At 35.1% G+C, this 21369-nt stretch overlaps 2 protein-coding genes across 2 annotated transcripts in view; both read left to right on the plus strand.

Annotated features, from left to right (window-relative positions):
• LOC142349655 (uncharacterized) overlaps positions 1 to 15855 on the plus strand; it is an 85820-nt gene extending 69965 nt beyond the window's left edge. Inside the window, exons 7-8 of the mRNA XM_075401372.1 lie at positions 1050 to 1426; positions 14893 to 15855. Coding sequence (XP_075257487.1) covers positions 1050 to 1426; positions 14893 to 15444 — 929 coding nt within the window. The 3' untranslated portion in view covers positions 15445 to 15855. The remainder of the gene's footprint in view (positions 1 to 1049; positions 1427 to 14892) is intronic.
• The window catches only part of LOC142349643 (voltage-dependent calcium channel subunit alpha-2/delta-1-like), a 261704-nt gene that overhangs the window by 151194 nt on the left and 89141 nt on the right, over positions 1 to 21369 (plus strand). The window lies entirely within an intron of this gene.

The raw sequence follows: 21369 nt of genomic DNA on the forward strand, positions 1-21369 counted from the left end.
GTGGTATTTAGGATTTTATTTCGTTCTCTTTTTGTATTGTTATTCAGGAATTGTTCTGCTATGTTTTTTTTTAAATTCGTTTTACGTTTTTCTGTTTCAATCCTGAAGGTGGTCAGTGGGGTCAACTGCGGCTATTTTTTGGCAATATGTCGGCTATGTTTTTTCTTTGACTTCTTAAGTTTCACGTGATCTAAATTGCTCATTTAAAATTTGAGGCAGCTGAACTCGATTGGCGCCAGTTAACTAAAAATTAAATAAAACTGCCGAATTTGGATTCATTGTTTCATTTAAAATCTTCTTTTTGCTCTATGATGAGCTCGAATATCATTTGACGTCCTTTTGTGATATCACTACCCACGGCTGAAAAATATTGAATCAAACCGCTACGCCTTCTGGCTGAAGCATGTTAGTATTAAGCCCCGCCTTTCATTCAGAATCAGTTCGGCCGAAGCTGTTGGCGAAGTCATTACCTAGACATTTCTATGTCCAGTTTTTTAATCATTTTTATTTAACTGAATTGTAATGTTTGGCTTGATGGCTGAGAGGTATAGTGTTGCGGTTCACGCGCCAATGGTTGAGAGTGCAATAAACTGCCTCCGCAATCTTCCCAAGACTCCCGTTTCTCGGTAACAGCTTGAAGGGTTTGAGTTCAAAGTAGTTTTGACCCTTTTAGGTCTGTTTTAGTCTTCTCTCTTTGTGCTCTAAGAGCTCGCGAGGAGCAGCTAAACGCCTTCTGGTTCTGGTAATTAATACTCATTGCTTCACTTCCATGTCAGATTTAAAGAACAAAGTTACCGAAGCTTAACTATTGAAAGTAATCAAAGAAAGTAAACCTTACTTTGCTTTATAACTTTGTCCGTACTTTTTAAAAATATATCGTCAAGTTAATCTTCCTTCGTTCGGTCCCAATCGAGGTAATGTAAATCAATCGCGGCTATTTTGGCACTGTTTCCGATCTTTTTTCAGATCAAAACTACTGTTCAGGGAAAGTTTAGTTTCCTTTCAGTTGTTTGTTATAAGGTACGAGAAATGAAAACTTGTCGTTTAAGGCCCAACTGAGATGACGGAGGCGTTGAATTTCTTCGAACACAGTGGCTTCATAATGACTCTCAAGATAGCATCTCAGTCCAACAGCAGTCAGCTGAGGTCACCTTCTTCTCGCATCTTTGTTCTGCTCTATCCACACCTGGTCTTCATTACCATGTGCGACTCCCTGAAGTTGCTACAGAAGCGAATTCAGAAGGAGAAGCAGAGTTCCCTCTTCGGATCTTATGGTGAGAAGACAATCGCAGCTTACCAGAAATTGGGGATTGTTGATGAGAAGCTATGGGAGCAATTCTTCACGCCGATTGAACGCTGTGTGGGAAGAGATCATCTCGAGTTTCTGGGAATTTGCGCCAGGTCGACGATGGAATGTGGTGCTAAGGTAGATATAATGTATAAAATTGTTTAACGTGTGTTATAACTTTTCAGAATGGCTCGAAACTCAGAAATGATTATTAATTGCTCTGAAACTAATTTTGTAGCAATTATTTTAGTCCTACGGTCTTTTTACGAATTGCAGAGTATTGGTATTTTGCAGGTTTGTACAACTCAAAAGGAGTATTGGCATTACTCGCAGAAAAGAAAGTTAAGAACTTGTCACAAAATAAAACGAGTTATGAATATATTCTCACAGAGTTGAGATTTAAGCAAAGGGGAAAGATACGTGAGTATTTTTTAAATCTGAAGTTATTGAGTAGTGAAAAGTGGCGGTAGCTGAGCGTGCAAGCTCCTTTTGTACTTACGGAGACGTGGTCTCAAAGTTCCTACTGGGTAGAGTAACGATGTCGATATTGGTTTCAATGGTTTCAGTGCAGCGTGACTAAAATCACTACTACAGTACAGCGTGACTACAAGCTAACATATTTTAGTTTCTATATAAGTTACAAAAGTAACTTAGACAAATTCAACATGTACGCTCTCGACTTTATTTAACTCGCTCATTAGAATAACTCCATCCCTTCATGCTCGGTTCATATTTTATGCTATTTAACATTAGTTAAATAATTAATAGCCGCCTCAGCTTCTCCGCCGGCTATTATAGCCCTCCTAATTTTTACAATTCAAAGAATTTGAATTGTATTGAGGTGCTGTCTTTTTTTAAAAAATCTGTTCACAATTTTCATGATTTTTGAAGTCAAATTGGAGTAGTGATTTTGGTCACGCCGAAACAGGAAATGGAGCGAAAAAGCGAGTGGTTTTGCGGCGTGAATTTTTTTCGCTCTGATTTTAAAGTAGAGTGAGAAAACGGTGTTTGAACAAAAGTTCGCTTTCTAGATAGTGGGTTTTTTGTTCACATGCGGCAATTTCACTTTGATTTTTACTGTTTTTTCGATTTTTTGGATCGGATTTTTTCTAAATGGTTTTCCCAATCCGTTCATAGTCCGTTCTAGGTCTAGTTTTCTGTTTAGTCAATGAAATTTCTTTGAATTGTACGTCAGGACTTCTCCTGCTATGTTTTTTTTTACTTCGTCGAATAGAAATTTTTCGCTTTACCTTAGTTCACAGCTTCTTCAACATCTTGCGTGAAATCTTTTTGACTTCTGTGGGCTAGTTTCACTCATTTCTTTTTCTGCTAAAATTGTTTTTAAACAGCAGTTGCTCAGCTAAACAATTCAAAATGAACAGAGTAAAGTATCAGAAAACGAAATCAGAAATAGAAACGGTATAAACCCATAAAGCCCAATTTTAGATACCCGTTACTCAAACTTTATTTTTAGTTACCAGCTCTAATGCCTATTGGTATTGATACCAGTCTCTGTGTGGTTTCACTGCGAAACAGGAGTACGTTAAGCTCCAAAATATCAAAATAGTTCGCACTTTAAAATTGTTTTTACAAAAATCATTTTTGCACTGGTTTTTTCTTCTTTCAATCCCAATCTTGGTTATGGGAATCGATGGCTGCTATTTTCCGGCATCTGTCGGGTATTTTTTTAACTTTGCTTTTAATTTTCTTTAAACAGCTAAACTATATACAAAGAGTAGAACTATGGGTTGAACTCTCAAGTTATACATATGGTCCCACGATTAACCACGTCGGTTAAATATCTATAGTACGGACCAGCAATATAGAGTAATAGATGCTAGATGCATCATTAATCTTCTAGATAGTCTTGAGCTATTTTGTGATTTTACCGCTTTAGAGCTTTTTTCAGAGGTTTTTGTATTCCTTGCAAGTTTCTTTTAATTGCCACAAAGCAATAGTTTGGGCCATTATTGGCCTTCTCTAGGTTTTTTCTTTACAATTCAAGGAATTTGAATTGTATTGATGTGCTGTCTCTCAGACCTGTTCAGTTTTTTTTGAAATTTTCTTGTGAGTGAGAAGTAAGGGGAGCGAAAAGTGTGAAATCGCTTTTGAAGCATTTTTGAGAGCGATTTTTTGGCATGCCGTAATTTGACTTGTTTCTGCTTTTTGTCTTTATCTTCTGCTCAAATACTAGAGAATGTGATACGTCTTTTCTAATAATTCATAGTCGCATTCATTTAAACCTATAGAGTTGCAACTGTTGGTTTCAAGTCTTGGACGCTTTTTTTCATGAAATATATGATATTGGAATGTGCCGGTTTTTTTAGTTCGTTTTGTCGTTCAAAGCACCTGCTCATTAATAATGGGTCTCAATAGTCCCTAAATTAGCCATATTTAAATTAATTAACTGATTCGAATCCTAATTGAACAATTTCATTAGCTTTGTTACCACTTGTTTCGATTTAGCTACAATATTTGCGATTTTTTTGCTCTGTTTTTTGTTCTGTCTCTTAGTCTTATTATTGACAGCTCTAGTTGGGTTCTCTTGTGAGTAATATTTGTATCACTTAAATGGTTTCTTTTTTTTCAAAGCTTTTCACGATGTTTACATTAACTGTTTTTAAAAGATCCAGTGTCTTTTACCCGCTTTTGAACTTCTCTTCATTGTGCTACCGCGTAATCTCATTAATGAGTGGTCTCTAGGCTTTATATTTAAGTCCATTGAATTGCTCGTGTCTATATCGAGAAGTTATCACGACTCTAACACTACTCGTTTTTTGTAAGTGTTAGATTTTTTAGTTTTTTCACTTTTTTCTCACTAATGAAGGATTCCTTTGACTCTCTAGTTAGTTTTATTTGAGCCTCTTCGATTTGATTGTTCAGATTGATCGCATTTAGCGATTTTGGTCGTTTTCAAAAAGTTCAGTGATTTTGCCCATTTTCAAATAGTTTTTGTTGTTCTGTGGCAGCGCTTGTCACATTAACAATAGGTCTCGTTTGATGTCTGATGAGGAATATTTGAACCACTTTGAGTGTTTCAGTATATTGCTAATAATTTTGATTGCTTTGGCACAATTTCAGAAAATTATTGCACTTTTGATTTGTGCCTGATTTTGTTACTATTGTTAAAGTGAATTGTTTTAAATTAATTTGGTATACGCTTTTTCTTGATAGATAGTTAGATGTTAAAGGTTTTGAGGTTATAGTGCGTGTTCAATGACTTCATTACCAATTTTTTAAGACATTAGGAAAATTCGGTTTTTTCCATTTGTCATTTCTGTCCTTTTACCTTGTCTCGCATTGTTTTCGCATAAAGTTGGTACTTAATGTCTAAATTCGCGTTTTCTATTATCTTTTCAAAGTAAACGTTGTTATACCTAATGTTTTTGATAACCTTTTTCTAAAGATTTTTTGTTATTAAAGTTGAAAATATTGGAAAAGATTTCAATTTTTGTATTTTTCCGCTTTTCTCGAACAAATTTGTACATGATTTGTTTTATATCAGGGTTGTTCTTGCAAAGTTGATGAATGTGTTGCCTTCAGTTTGTTCACTTCTTTGAGTAGTAGTAGCAATACTTGTCCTGCTTTGTTTTGCTAAATATTTGTTAAGGTTTTTCTTACAAGCATATGACGTCAGTTTCTTCAAGTTTGCCTTTTCATTCGTTCATGCAATTTCAATAGCGTGCGTGACGTTTCGATCCCGTTTTTTGCTTTACATAAGTTATAAGTTTCTTGTCCGCGTTACCTCACTCTTTGATTAAACTGAATGGAAATTTGAGTTCTCAGCAAATTACCTCCAAAACTTCCAAGGGCAAAAAGCTGATTTTATATTTTAAATATTTTTCAGAAAGCAAAATATTTTTCTGAATGACTTCATCCGTAGTGACTTCGGCTATTTGTGTTTGGTTTATTTCAAAGTTCTTATTGTCCTGCTTTTCTTATACAATTCCAATTTGAATTTTGTTGTGATGCGACGTCTTTTTACGCATCTTGATGATTTTCGATTTAAGGTTGATTTGGTGACGAAACAGGAACTGAATTTAAGACAGGCTAGTTTTGGAGAGTGAAATGGACACTAATTTTGAAGTAGAGTGATGAAAGGTCGTGTGAACTTTTAGTGGAGTTGTCGACAGTTAGCGTTTTTTGCTTACAGGCGGCAACCTAACCTTGATTTTCAAATTTTTAGTTGGGTTTTTAGTTTGTTTTAATTGCGTTTTTCCCATAATGTAGAGGAGGGTCCATTTCGAGGATAAATTGTTTTTGATTATAAATGGCTTACCCTACTAAAAAGGGACTTTGCACGCACTAAAATTTCTGAATTGAGGTAAAGTCTATTTAAAATCGAATTAAGTTCACCCAAGCTAGATAAGTAAAGGGATAGTTTCCATGAACGACATTTAGAGTTTTAAAATTTCAATAGAAGATAAAGATAGAGGCAGTTTTTATGTTTGGTTTAGGCGCTTCATTTAGTTCAATTGTTTTAAATTATTTTGGTTTACGCTTTTTCTTGATGGATAGTTAGATGTGAAAGATTTTGAGGTTATATTGCGTGTTCAGTGACTTCAATTCCGCTTTTCAAAGACATTAGAATTCGTTTTTTTCCGTCTGTCCTTTCTGTTCTTTTACCTTGTCTTGCATTGTTTTTTTTACAAAGTTGGTACTTATTGTCTAAATTCGCTTTTTCTATCATTTTTTCTTTTAAACGTTGATATACATAATATTTTTGATAACCTTTTTTCTAAGGACTTTATTGTAAATAAAGTTGAAAATATAAAATTCAATTTTTGTATATTTCGTTTTTTTGAGAACACCTTCGTACATGATTTGTTGTTGTTCAGGGTTGTTCTTCCAAAGTTGATGAGAGTGTTAGCTTTAGTTTGTTCACTTCTCTGAGTTGTAATAGCAAGACCTGTTCTGCTTTATTTTGCTAAAATTGTGTTAAGGTTTTTGTTACGATCATATGACGTCACAGTTTCTTCAAATTTGCCTTTTCTTTCGTTCATGCAATTTCAATTGCTTGCGTATTGTTTCGATCCCGTTTTTTACTTTACATAAGTTATGAGTTTCAAATCTGCGGTACCTCACTCACTGACTCAACTGAATGGAAATTTCTCAGCAAATTTCCTCCTATACTTCCAAGGTCAAAAAGCTGATTTTCAATCGATTTTCACGAAATATTTTTCTGAATGGCTTCATCCATAGTCACTTTGGGGTTTTCTGTTTGGTTTATTTCAAAATTCTAATTGTCCTGCTTTTCTTATACAATACAATTTTGAATTTTGTTGTGATGCGCCGTCTTTTTTACGCATCTTGATGATTTTAGACTAAGGTTGATTTGTTGACGAAGCAGGAACTGAATTTAAGACAGGCTAGTTTTTGAGCCTGAAATGGACACGATTTTTGAAGTAGAGTGATGAAAGGTGTGAACTTTTAGTGGAGTTGTCGATGGCGTTTTTTGCTTACAGGCGGCAACCTAACCTTGATTTTCAAATTTTTAGTTGGGTTTTCAGTTTGAGTTTTAGTTGGGTTTTCCCCTTAGTGTAGAGGGGGGTCCATTTCGAGGATAAATTGTTTCTGATTTGAAATTTCTTTTCTACTAAAAAAGAACTTTGCACGCATTAAAATTATCTGAATTGAGGTAAAATCTAGTAAATTGTATTAAGTTCACCCAAGCTAGATAAGTATACGGCTAGTTTTCATGAACGACCTTTAAAGTTTTGAGATTTCAATAAAAGATAAAGATATGCGGACGCACTGTTTGTGTTTGGTTTGGGCGCTTCATTTAGTTCATTTGTATAAAATTATTTTGATATACGCTTTTTCTTTGATAATTATTTTGATATACATTAGAATTCGTTTTTTTCTCTCTCGCATTGTTTTCTGCAAAGTTGGTACTTATTGTCTAAATTCGCCTTTTCTATTTTTTTTGTTGTAAACGGTGTTGTACCTAATGTTTTTGATAACCTTTTTTTTAAAGGTTTTTTTTGTAATTAAAATTGAAAATGTAAAATTTTTTAATTTTTGGTATTTTTTCGAGAACTTCTTTGCATATGAGTAGCTTAGTTTCAGGGTTGTTCTTCCAAAGTTGATGATGGTGTTGCTTTCAGTTTGTTCACTCAGTTGATTTGTAATAGCAATAGCAAGACTTGTCCTGTTACGTTTTTCTAAAATTTTGTTTAGATTTTTGCTTCGACCGTCACAATTTCTTGAAATTTGCCTTTTCGTTCTTTCTTGCAAATTCAATTGCGTGCGTGACGTTTTGATACCGTTCCTTGCTACATAATTTATGAGTTTCGCGCCTGCCTTACCTCACTCACTGATTAACCGAATGGAAATTTGAGTTCTCAGCAAATTTCCTTCAACACTTCCAATTTCAAAAAGCCGATTTGAAATCGATTTTCCCTAAAAATGTTTCTAAAGACTTCGTCCATAGTCACTTCGGTGATTTGTGTGTTGGTTCCTTTCAAACTTTTTTTAATTGTCATGCTTTAAAAAATTCAAATTTGAGTTTTGTTGTGATGCGCCGTCTTTTTTACGCATCTTGATGATTTTCGATTTAAGGTTGATTTGGTGACGAAGCAGGAAATGAATTGAAGACAGGCTAGTTTTGGAGCGTGAAATTGACACTCATATTGAAGTAGAGTGATGAAAGGTCATGCGAACTTAAAGTCGAATTGTCGATAGTTTTTTGCTTACAGGCGGCAACCCAGCCTTGATTTTCAAGTTTTAGAGATTTATGGTCGGGTTTTCCCCGTAATGTAGAGGAGGGTCCATTTCGAGGATAAATTGTTTTTGATTATAAATGGCTTACCCTACTAAAAAAAGGACTTACTAAAATATCTGAATTGAGGTAAAGTCTAATTAAAATCGAATTAAGTTCACCCAAGCTATATAAGTAAAGGGATAGTTTCCATGAACGACATTTAGAGTTTTAAAATTTCAATCGAAGATAAGGATAGACGCACTTTTTTGTGCTTGGTTTGGTCGCTTCATTTAGTTTAGGCGCTTTATCCAGCATTTATGGACTATGTTCTCACATTTACTTATCATGATATCGGATGCTGAGATAATTGACCATCTATTTTGAATGTCTTAAGGTTATGAATGTGTTGGAGCTGTTGAACTTCAATTATATCGCTTTTTACTTTGTAAGGCATACCAATTCTTTTCTTGAGCAGAATTGAATGTTTTAACAACTGTTTCCGTATTTGTTGATTGCCACGAATCGATAGCGAAACTATTATTGATCTCATTAATTGCTCTCGAACAATGATTGAAGCGAATATTGTAAACGTGTCAAGCTATTTCAAATCTTGTAAAATAAAAAGAAAGAATTAATTTCTTCATGTATGATTGAACATTTTGAAATTTAAATTAGGCTAGAAATTTACAGAATTTAAAACAAAATTAGATAGATAAGAAGGACTGACTGGCACTATAGAAATTTTAACTCGAAGTGGACAGATAACAAGACCAGATGGTCTACAATGATCTGCACAGGAATGATGAATGGCAAAACATCACATTTGAATTAATTGAAATGAAAAGTTAAATTGTAGTCGTAACAAACATAAACATAAAGATTGCAAAAAAAGTAATGAGACTGTAGAAAAAACTCTGCTTTCTGCCATCGATCATGGGTTGCTACATGTTAACAAGAAAGAAATAATCTGGTGCCTTACATACATTAATTTAGTCTAAAGCTTAATTTTTGAATTTGAAAATCTTTTAAATTGGAACTTAAATACTAGGCCTGCGAGATTTTACGATTGATCCCCTACTTACTCCCTTAGCGACCTTGCCTCTACTGACGGTAGAATGAGCCTCTGGATTCAACTAGTGAAGCCAACCGGTCATGGACCATCTGATTGAGCACAAGCAGCAAAGTCAGGAGTAAGTAGAAGTCACGAAAAAAATACCCGCAGCTCAAACACGAAATACATACCGTACTAACTCAAAATTATTAACTAGGAAAGTGCTGGCATTATCAAGTCAGGCATTATATCAACCTTTCTTGATTTATTATACAAATTAGTTGATCGATATTGAATAGATGAACGTTGAATTTTTGTTTTGAAAGATGCCACTTTGAGCAAATTTAAACCAGAAGAGCGTGTTGTAGGAAACTTATTATGAAAAGTAATCATACTATTTAAAAACTCATCTGAATGGAAACTGTTGATAGATTTTAAGACAAATTTTAACAAATCATAAATTTGTAGTTCATACACACAGAGAACTTTATTATCAGCGAATATATCTTCACTACTGTCGGATCGTTTTCGGAAGTAGATGAACTTGAGAATTTTCTTTTGAAGCAGGAACAAAGGTGTCAGTGATTTATAGCTGCAGCACCCGTAAATTTGTAGTCCATACTGTAAAACAGGATTAATATTACTATAATGTCTTAGAAGTAGTTTTCTCGGGGTGTAATGCCTAAGCTTTGATATAATGCCACAATGCCTGGTTAACTTTTCGATAAGTTTTGTAATATGGGTCTGAAAGCAGAGCTTTGTATTGATAAAAATACCAAGATATTTACACGATGAATTATTTTAAACAATAATTTTATTAAACGTAAACATAGCACTGGGATTGGAAGTGCTAGCGCTAACTTTTTAGCATTTAGCCATTGATTTATTGTACTTAGGTCCTCCTCAAATTCATTTCGGAGGCAGGCAAATGATGTCACATTTGTATCATCTGCAAACAAGTAGATTTCAGCTGTTACAAACATATAGAAGGTCGTTTATCTATAAGGAACAATAAGGGACCTAAAACAGCCTTGCGGTACGCAACATTTGATTGGAAGCCATGTTGATGACATGCCACAAACTTCCACCCGTTGTTTTCTATCCCTAAGATATGACCTGAACCAATTGTAACATGGTCATCTAACTCCATAACATTCTTACGTACATAATTTACGTAATAGAATTTCATGGTTTACCGTATGACGCTTTTTTCAAGAAAGAAAGTTACTACTTCTCTTTTATAGTTTGATCTAAATTTTTTGGTAATGCAAGCTACCGCGTTAATCGTTCTGTGCTTTGCTCTAAATCCATACTGTTTGCAATAAAATAATCCAAATTTTTCAAAATAATTTTACACTTTTATACATTGCGTTCTAAAAAATTTTACTGAATACTTTATTAGCGATATGAGTTGATAATTGTTGATATCTGATTTACAGCCGTTTTTAAACAACGGAAAAACTCACGCAATAAATGTGAAGGAAATTTACCTTGTTTGAAGGGTTGATTAACAAGCAATAAATTTGAAGGAAATTTACCTTGATCGAAGGATTGATTAACAAGAGCCGCAAGGAGAGGTGATAGTTCTCGTTTAAGCGTCTTTACTATTACCTTGCTTATGAAATCATAGCCTGAGCTTTTTTTGTTATCAATCGAATTAATGAGATCAGAAAATCTTTTTCTGTGACTTCAATTAAAAACATGGACTGACTTTCAGACGCAAATGTTTTTAATTCACTATTCTTAACGCTCTTTTGAATATCACAGCCGATATTCGTAAAGTGCATGTTGAACTTTTCAACAATTTCATTCGGTGGTAGTTCAGTGTCGTTTGAGTCTTTCAACTTAGGAACTATTTCGGATTTATTATTGATACCTCTTATATCGTTTAATATTTTATACACTTGTCTTGAGTCTCCAATAATTTGATTAAATTTATCTCGGTAATAATTTCGCTTGGTCTTAGTAATCAGGGCATTTAATTTTGCCCTTATATATTTGAAAGTATTCAAGTCTGCTTCAAGCTGGGATGACTTCCACTGCCGATGTGCTTTGTTTTTTTGTTTTCAAGTTCTTGATACTGTTTGATACCCAAAGAATTTGATTAGTTTGTTAACATTGCCAGTTCTGATTGGTGCAAATTTATTTAAGATTGCCAGGAAAGTATTTTCAAAAAATTCATAGGATGATTCAATGTCACCGTTTATTAACTCCCACAGTATTTGTATCTCCGTACAGAATTGATGGGAAAATTCTTGAATTTTGTGTTGCATTTCAAAAAACCTGTGTCTCTATATTCTTTTGTTAGTTTATGATTCACCGATTCGTAGCACCATTTAAGATGAATCGGATAATGATCTGTAAAATAATTGTGATCCGACACGAAAAATTCAGGTTGTTTAATATTTTGGAAAATGAAATGATGAAGACATGTTGAAGACTTGTCAACAACCTTAGTGGGTTTTGCTTCATTTATTACAAACCCATTACTTGCAATACAGCCTTTGTAATTCTTTGTTAGTTTATTTTCCTTGAGGATATCATTATTTGTATCACCACAAATTAGAAAGTGGTCATTAGACTCAGTAAATGATTCCAGGAAAACATCCAACGTGTCAACAAACTCAAGTTTGTTGACTCTGGGAGCAACATAAATAGTGAGTAATTTGAACTTATAACTGTTGATTTCAACTTCTTAAGACAATGCCTCTTGAAATTTTGTGGGTATTTCTCTTAGTATTGTCAAATTGTCCCGCGGCTGGATCATAACACCGCCACCAGTGTATGCGCGGTTTTTTAGGCTGCATTCTTTATATCCACAAACAAGGTAGTTTTCATATTCTTCAGAGTCGGAGAGCCATGACTCCGTAGGACACAAAATTTCAGGTGGAGACTCAAGACCTGTTACAAGTGCTTCCAATTCCCGGTAGTTTTTCTTTAGGGAGCGCACATTCACATGGAGGAAAGACAAATGCTTTACCGTAGTATCAAAATTGCTTTTAATTACTTTCGGTTCATTTAGTTTTAATTTAGTGGGGATAAAAACGCAGCTCCCTCGCCGAAGCAGCTTTTAACATCATTCATAGAGTGCTGTAATTTAATAGCACCTTGATATAGCCTATCTATCTTATATATGATCTGATTCTCTTTGCAGACGTAATAAATAGTGCCTTCTTTGGTCCGATACGTTGATCTTGTTGCATCATTTGAAGGAAATTGAGTGAGGCTTTTGTTATGTCTTCAGATATTCGAATATGGCTCAGCTCGGGAATAGACTTTAGTTCTTTCTTCCTTCTCAGCAGCTCTATTTTTGCAACACGCCTGGAAAAACGTACAATTATTGGTTTCGCTGAGCTACTAAATCTGGATGACAGGCGATGAGCTATTGAGATGTCATTCGGCTGCAATCCTGCTTCTAAACAAGTCGATATCTCAAGAACAGTTCTCATTGTTGTTTCAGTTTGCTCCGGAATCAGCTTGCCATCGTGTGTAGTGATAGTTTTTTCAGCTACTCCAGTAATTCTGACATTTTCTCGTCGAATGTAAGAGTCTAGCAGTTCTGTTTCAGATAGTGCCTTAACATTGAGCTTCTCAACTTCATCGCTAAACTCCCGTCGAACTGTTTGCAAAATTTCATCTTCTATCTTAGACACTGCTTGCTGGACGATTTCTTCGATGGTTGCTTTCAATTTGACAGATACGGCTTCCACCACGTCAGGAATACTATTTTTCAATGCGTCCGCGATGCTTGATTGCTCTAATTCGAGAAGATTTTTTCCTGCATCGCTCTCTGGGCTTACTTCGGTGCACGGTCTTTTTTATCTGGGCAGTTGATGGGTGTTTTGTATTCCTCAGTGATCATGTTCTACTCTAGTTTATCACAACAATTAGGCTTTTCACATTAAACGAAATTGTAAAATATATTTTTATGGAAAAGTTTTGCTTGTCCGTTTTGTTCTAGATCACTCTTCCGATTTCACTTTTAGAGTGTCTTCCAATGTCAACTTTTTGATTTTTGCGTAGCCTAAATTGAACTTATTCAGAAATTAAGTCTGTTGTTGCTAAAACGAAAGAGATTACAAGATAAGCAAGTAAAATGATTTGATAGCCGAGTCGTTATTGCCTTTTGTCTCATTCGCTGGAGGTCAGGGGTTCCAACTCCTCCTTCGTCGATTGTTTTTGTACCCATGAAAATATCTAGGCTACAGCCCCCTGAATTGAATCGTCCCGCCTGTCGTGCGAGAGCAATTTGTCCAGTATTGGTCGGTTTATGTATGTTATTTTCTTTGTGGGCTCAATCAATTATGCTGGAGTGATGTAACTTGTTGCCCTTTTGCTTTGGCTTTGAGGTCAATTGTCTTATACTTTTTATTTAAACTTATCTAACTTTATTCTAATTTACCTCTAATAAATTACTTTCCACTCACCTGACGAAGTTTAATTTTTAAAAATTTTCACTAAATGAAGATCAATAGAGTGTACCTTAACCTTGCCACAAACTTCAGTGCTCTTTTGATTTGAGAGTTTCAATTGTTTCGCGTAAATCTTAACAGGTATCTATTTGAGAAGAATTATACCAGCGATAGCTGGGGCTATAACTGGCCTGCTCTTGGTTTTTTTTTACTATTCAAAGGGGGCGAAGTCTTCACACATTTTTATGATTTTTGAAGTCAAATTGGAGTAGTGATTTTGGTCACGCTGAAACAGGAAGTGGAGCGAATAAACGAGTGGTTTTGCGGCGTGAAATTTTTTTTGCTCTGTTTTGAAAGTAGAATGAGAAAACGGTGTTTGAACAAAAATTTGCTTTCTCGCTAGTGACTTTTTGTTCACATGCGTCAATTTCTTTTTGATTTTTACTGTTATTTGATTTTTTGGATCGGATGTTATTTCTAGTAGTAAAAGCGAGTGGTTTTGCGGAGTGGAATTTTTTGCTCTGTTTTGAAAGTAGTGAGAAAATGGTGTTTGAACAAAAATTTACTTTCTCGCTAGGTACTTTTTGATCACATGCGGCCATTTTTTTTAATTTTTACTGTTTTTCGATTTTTTGGATCAGATGTTTTTTCTAAATGGTTTTTCCATTTCATTCATAGTTCATTCCATGACTAGTTTTTTTTGTATGAACCAAAATTTCATTTCTGGCCTATGGTTTTTTCACATGCGGCATTTTGACATTGATTTTCTGTTTCTTTTTTTTGCTTTTCTTAGAAATGTTGTTCCCAATTCACTCATAATCTGTTCCATGTCTAGTGTTTTGCTTAGTCCGTGAAAATTCTTTGAATTGTACGTCAGGACTTGTCCTGCTATGTTTTTATTCGCTTTACCTTTTGATCACGCTTTTCGTTTTACATAAGTCACGACTTTCACGTTTGGCTTGCCTCACTCACTGTCTCAACTGAATGGTTTTCAAATCCGTTCACTCACTGAATTGCGCAAGACACTGAATACAGTCAAGGTCAGAAGAGGAAAATCACAAGAGACGGGATAAACTGATAAAGCCCGGTCATTAAGTCATTTAGAATTAGGTTATCAAAGTTCATTAGAGTGTTTGCTAGCTGGCATTGGTATTAAGCTGATTAGCTTTCAGTTTAGAAGCTGAATTAAGCACAGTTTTTAGAATCCAACTCAAACTGAACGCTGAATTAGAACACTTTTTGACACTGAAAAAAGTAGAAAACAATTTGGTCAATTTATCTCTTCTTTTCTTTTTCTGTTTCAATCCCGATATGCATCAAGCGCGTCAACGGCGCTTGTTTTCCGGCAATCTGCAGGCTATGCTTGAAATTGTGGCTTGCAAGATTTTACAACTAGTCGTAGCGAAGACTGTAACAAACGTATTGGTTTTTTTTTCAGCTTGAGCGTGTGATGATTCTATCTCACCGGAGAAGTACGCCTTCTGCTGAAAAGACGAGCGCAAAATCCTGCAGCAGAAAAGAACCCTGGCAAATTGCGAAGCTTTCAATCACATTGACAGTCAATGAAAGAAAGCCTGGCCCTTGGATCATGTACCAAGTTCACCACGCTCTGCTTATGAAATGCATACCCTACTACGAAATGAAGAGTTCCCATTTTGAATACAACTGCAACATGAACGCGTCTTGTGAAAATAATTGCAACGCGTCAGCATCGTCCAGAATGGCTTCCATTTTGTCTCTCAATTCTGAGGCATCATTGCACTACATCATACACGGTGTACAGCCGCTCGCCAACAATATCACGATTCAGACTTCTGTCAAGAGCTCTAAATCGCCATCAGCTATACGGCATATGCTACCCTGTTTCATAAGTTTTATCGAATCCTTGTTGGGCAAAGTTAAACTGTTGCCCGTGCTATCCGATTCTATACTGGCCAAGAGCTCGAGTGAGAAGGAGCTAAAACTACAATTCCATGTATTCAAAATGTGATCTCCAGACTACCCCATGTAAATCCGCAATAGGCAACTGTTGTCATGAAAAAACAACTGCTTTATATGCACTGAAACAAATCAGAATTGTCTCATGACTTGTAGTGACATGCATGAGACAATCGTGCGACGTGCTAGCTTTCATAATATTTTTCAACGGCAGAATACTAAAATACGTTTGTTTTTGGAAGAACAAAACTCCCGTTCAGTTACGTATCCCATGTAAACCAATATTTCAGGAACATCGTGAACAAGTCGACAATTGCGCAAATATATTGGAGTATATTTTTTGGACGAAAGCAAATGGACATGAACAGTTATGCCTATGTGGGAATTGTCATTATGAACAGGGTTAAATTGAACTAAAGCAAAAAAGGCGTAAGGACCCGTAAGACTTCTAAATCTTTTTCTACTACTAGAACATGGGCTTTGGTAGCCGTTAGTATTGAAACAAACGTTGCAAATATTCGGGACCCGATGATCTACGGTATCCAAAATTTTAGCATTTGTCGAATTTAGTTGCTGCTCTGCTTTAAGTAATCCTTACTGCTTGACTTGATTGCTTTATTATGTTTTTGTAGTCGTTCTTAGCTGATCCACTCTTAACTAGGCAATACCAGATTTTCCGAAATATCTTCAGGACTACAACCCGATTCTTTTCACCACGATGCCTCGAAGTTCGTCGAGTCATCGACGAGAGATAAGGTTTGATTCGCACGCCAATGATTCGAGGTTCAATCTCCCCCTTTTGTGAAGCAATTAAGGATGTGTGATGTTTTTGATACAATTATCAATTTTTAACACAATGTACAAATTGCGTCGATTTCGAACTCGGCCAAAATTAAGAGTGTTAGTCAAGGAATTCGCATATCAAATTGACCGGACATTTTACAGACCGCAATGTGGGATTGGTAAAATTGGTAGAAAATTGACACGCTTACTAATTACCAGTTGAATTGAGGTGAGCAGTGTTATTTGACCTATTTGAGTAGTGCCGCACTTCGTGATTCTTGATATAGTCCTTGTGAGATAAAGAAATGCGTGGAAAAAATTTACAGTAGAGGTTGATAGCACCAACTTGCATTGATGCGATTCCTGCTGCCATTATATTTTCAAATGGACTAACAACTCTTGGGCTACTGCATGCATTCAGAGAGTTAAATGCTGTTGTATATTGGGGTAATGGTTTTATTTGATTAATTCAAACTCGTCGCGTGCTGTGTACTGATTATTTGAGCATATCCTACAGAATGTCCTCATTGGTTTTGGTGACCTTTCAGTGCGTCTCAAGTGAGTTCAATGCGTCTGAAGTGCCTTTTTTAGCTGCTCAAAAGAGTTATCGAGATCGTTTCTGGTGTTTTCTGGGAGTCTAAGGTTGTAGTTGAGTGCATTTCCTTCTAGGTGCAACTGCAGGTACCTTGCACGTTGGTGGTTTGCTTTTGGATTTCTGGATACGGCAATACCAGTCCCCACCAGTTGTTTCCACCAGTCCCATTTGTTCTGGCGCTTCTATTCCGTCTTCTGGGATGAGTTCCAAGGGTTTTTGTTTGTCTGATGATAAGGTGTAGTTCAACTTTTTTTGAAAAATCTTTTTCCAGCTGTTCAACTGTTTGTTTTTCGGTCTTTTTCAAAGTTGGAAGATGGAATCGGTTTTCGCTAAAATAAGTGCAGCTAAAAGTTCAGGTATCAGCTACGGCTTTCAGCAAGAGAATTTCAAATTGAAGTGGTATTTTATATAGGTTTTCGCTATTTGTTGTAGTGCGGTCGGTTGTGTTGTATAAAAGTGTGCAAATTAATTTGTTTTTTGACTGTTGGCTACATGGCATATATGCGTCTCGGTAAGCTGCTTGATGATCTGCACAATTGCGTGCTGTGTGTTGATTATTTGCGCTTCCTACAGAATGTCCTCATCGGTTTTGGGGACCTTTCATTGCGTTTAAAGCGAAGTCAATACTTCTGAAGGGCCTTTTTTATATGCTTAAAAGTGTTATCGAGATTGTTTCTGGAGTTTTCTGGGAGTCTAAGGTAGTAGTTGAGTGCATTTCTTTCTATGTGCAACTGCAGGTACATTGCACGTTGGTGGTTTGCTTTTGGATGTCTGGATATGGCAATATTTGCTCGTAATAGTCTTTCAATCTGTTTCCGGTTTTCGTTAGATAGTCCAATGAACCATTTAATATGGACGTGCGGAGCGCCTGGAACTCACATGTTTTCCAATGACTTAAGTGTTAATGATTGTTTTTGTGAAATGACCACTTAAGGTTTTTCTAGGTGAACTGTTTCACAGAGTCTGAAGTTTTTGTTGTTTGACTGTTGCTTGCTGCAATTTGGAAAATACGAATGGGTTTTTTGAAAAGTCATATTTGAAAAGCCTGGAACTCACATGTTTTCCAATGACTTAAGTGTTAATGATTGTTTTTGTGAAATGACCACTTAAGGTTTTTCTAGGTGAACTGTTTCACAGAGTCTGAAGTTTTTGTTGTTTGACTGTTGCTTGCTGCAATTTGAAAAATACGAATGGGTTTTTGAAAAGTAGCTTTCTTCTGAGGTGTTCATAGGAGGTCTTTCGTTTAGTCTCTCCAATGTTGGTAAGTTTTCGTAAAATTTGCGTCGGAATATTTAAAAAGCGTAAAGATTTCTTGCTCTGTTTTCAGAATTCTTTTCGATAATGCTAGTTTCGGAAAAATTGCAGGGCACTGATTGTCTTGTAATGCGGATCCGTTTGATGTCAGTCGAGGGGCTTTCCTGTGTAACAAAGAAATGTGAGATTTTGTCATTTCTTTTCCTAATAATTTGAAAGTGTAAATTTTCTCGTTAATCAATTTTTTCATAATAGTAATTTTCATCAGAAATAAACATTCATCTCTGTCCCCATTTGATAACTCCTTTGTTCGTCTTTTTGTTCTATATTTTATAAGATGCTATGACTCGGCTTTTGCTAAGTACTAAGCTGTTAGAAGACTGATTTATCGGTGCATTTATTTTTCTAATAAAAGGCTATTGCGAGAGTGAGTCCGGTAAAAACGTTCTGCACAAAATTTTTTATGTAAGTTCATTGAAGCAACTGAGCTGCAGCAGGCAGGGATGATTGGTGAATAGTATATATAAGAGACATGCTATAAATATTTTTACACCAATCTTTTTAACCAATCAAATGCTAGCATTGTACTACCGTCCTTGATAATCCTAGCTTTAGCTGGACTCGTTTATTAATTTAAAAAGAAGGGAGCAATTGATATTACACGGTAAATCTTAACGCGAGAAATTTTTTGCTGCATGTTAACAGTAGTGGTGATTAACGCTTCTTTAACTTATGAGCTCGGTATGCCGGGTTAATCATTCGTTCCAATTCACAGTTCTCAGTACTGAATTACTCTTTTGACGTTAAATAGTATCGATTGCGGAAATTGAGATTCTGCCTCATAGATTCCTTCCGTTGTTGAAATTTATGAAAGCCATCTTTGATTAATTCATTATAAAAGGTTTATCCTTCCTTATGTCAATCTTCATTAATAGCCACCCTCATCTTCTCAGCCGGCTATTATAGCGCTCCTATTACAATTCAAAGAATTTGAATTGTATTGGTGCGCTGTTTTTTTAAGATATGTTCACACATTCTTCAAAGACTTTCAAAACGGGATAAACAGGTAAAGCCCAGAGGGCATTAAGTTTTATTAGAGGCCCAATGTGGGCTTAAGTAGTCCTTCAAGTGCTTATAGTGGTGCAGCTGCTGGGATGGCCTTAATTTAAGAATAAAAGGTCATTTTTAGGAGTTTTTCGGCTCAAAATGTGCAATTTTTCATGTTTTTTGTGATTTTTTGTTTTGATTAGTCTTAGGTTGAAGCTTTTAAAATTTAATGAAGGCCTTTTGCGAGACAAAATTGCTTGTTATGACAATTTTATGAGCTATATGTTTTGGTACTACAAACATAAACACGCAAAATGATAATAATTTTTGCAATTTTTTTTCAGGTTTTTTGTCATTTTTGAGTTTTTTAAGCCCTAGGTGTCAAGAAACCTCCTTTAGGGTTTGATAAAGGGTTTGATGATAGATTACTGCATAGTTTCTAGTGGTAATGGAATGGTTTTCAACTTTTTAACATCATGAATTTTAGCATTTTTTGACAAAACTTGCATTTTTTTTTCATTTTTTTGACATTTGTCATTATTCAAGTTGTTTGAGTCCCAGTGGCCAGAAAACCTCATCATGGGTTGGATAATATGTTACTGAAAAATTTTGAGTTGCCATGGAATAGGTTCCAACTTTTGAATATCACAAATTTTTTGCATATTTTTTGACAAAATTCGCATTTTTTCAGGTTTTTGAAAATTTGTCTTTTTTTCAGTTTTCCCAGCTTCAGGGACCAGACAATCTCCTTTGAGGTTTGTTAATAGGGCACTGCATAGTTTATAGTAACAATTGAATGGTTTTTAACATTTTAATGTCCCGAATTTTAGCATTTTTTTGATAAAATTTGCAATTTTTTTAAGGCTTCCTAAAGTGTTTGTCAGTTTTTGATATTCGTCCATTCTCAAGTGCGATAAAACATATTCCACGTTCTGATAAAAAGTTATTGCATGGTTTTTAGTTTCAATGGATTTGTTTTCAACAAATTAACCTTTCGACTTTTAGAAGTTTTATTAAATTTGCAATTTTTTTCACGTTTTTTTAAAACATTTGTAATTTTTTTTCCTGCCTCAGTAGCCAGGTAATCTCATCCAGTATTTAATAGTATGTTATTAAATAGTTGTTAGGGGGCAATTGAATGGCGTTCGACATTTTAATGGAACGAATTTCTATTTTTTGAAGTTTGAATTTTTTTCTAAAAATTATTGCCCATCGATCTATGTGCCAATGAGTTTTTTAAAGCTTGGAATTGGGTTACTGGATAGCCTCTAGAGACACAGAATTGATTCTGAAGATATTTATATAACGATTTTTAGCAACGTTTCCATATTATTTTTATTGATTTTCTAAATTTTTTGTTCAATTTCGAGTTAATCGAGCTTCAAGGGCCAATGAATTTTTTTCAGGTCTTGCAGATATAGTACTGGACCGATTTCAGAAACAAAAATTGGTTTTGAACATATTTTTGAAATAGGGTTTTTAAAGGGAAAAAATATTGCCTTAGGTTTAAAAGCTTTAAGAGTTTTAGCAATGATTATATTTTTGTTTAGTTTTGATTCTTTTAGTTTCTCAATTTTTTGAGATGATTTTGTTTGTGTTCCGGCTGGCATTGTTCAATTGAGTTGCTGGTCAGGTAGAGTACGTCTGAGTTTTTTATTCAATTCTTTGAATTGTATTTCAGGACTTGTCCTGCTATGTTTTTTTTTTTACTTCGTCGAACTTTTTTTCGCTTTACCCATTTTGCCGCTTTTTCAACTTTTAGCGTGAAATCTTTTTGACTTCTCTAGGCCATTTTCACTCTTCTGTCATTCTGCTCAAATTCCTTTTAAACAGCAGCTGCTCAGCAAAGCAATTCAAAATGAAGAGTGTCAGTATAAAAAAATCAAAGTCAGAAATAGAAACGGGATAAACCCATAAAGCCCATTTTTAGATGCCCGGTACTTGAACTTTGTTCTCATAAGTTTTAGTTACTATCTATAATGCTTATTGGTATTGATACTAGACCCTGTAGCCTCTCACTGAGAGACAGGAGTATGTTCAATTTTGAAATGACATCAAAATAAATCGCACTTAAAATGTTTTTGTACAAAAATCAATTTTTGTTGATATTTTCTTTTCTTTCAATCCCAATAGAGTTATGGGAATAAAAAGGCGGCTATTTTCCGGCAATCTGCCGGGTATGTTTCGAGTTTCGATCTTCATTTATAAGTAACTGCTGTGCAGATCTTTGTTTGAAAATGGTGTTGGAAACCATCAATGAGTAATCAATGTGTAACACTAATTGATAGATTATTTTTC

This window comes from Convolutriloba macropyga, chromosome 11 (assembly GCF_964194025.1).
Source record: "Convolutriloba macropyga chromosome 11, txConMacr16.3, whole genome shotgun sequence".
NCBI lineage: Eukaryota > Metazoa > Xenacoelomorpha > Acoela > Convolutidae > Convolutriloba > Convolutriloba macropyga.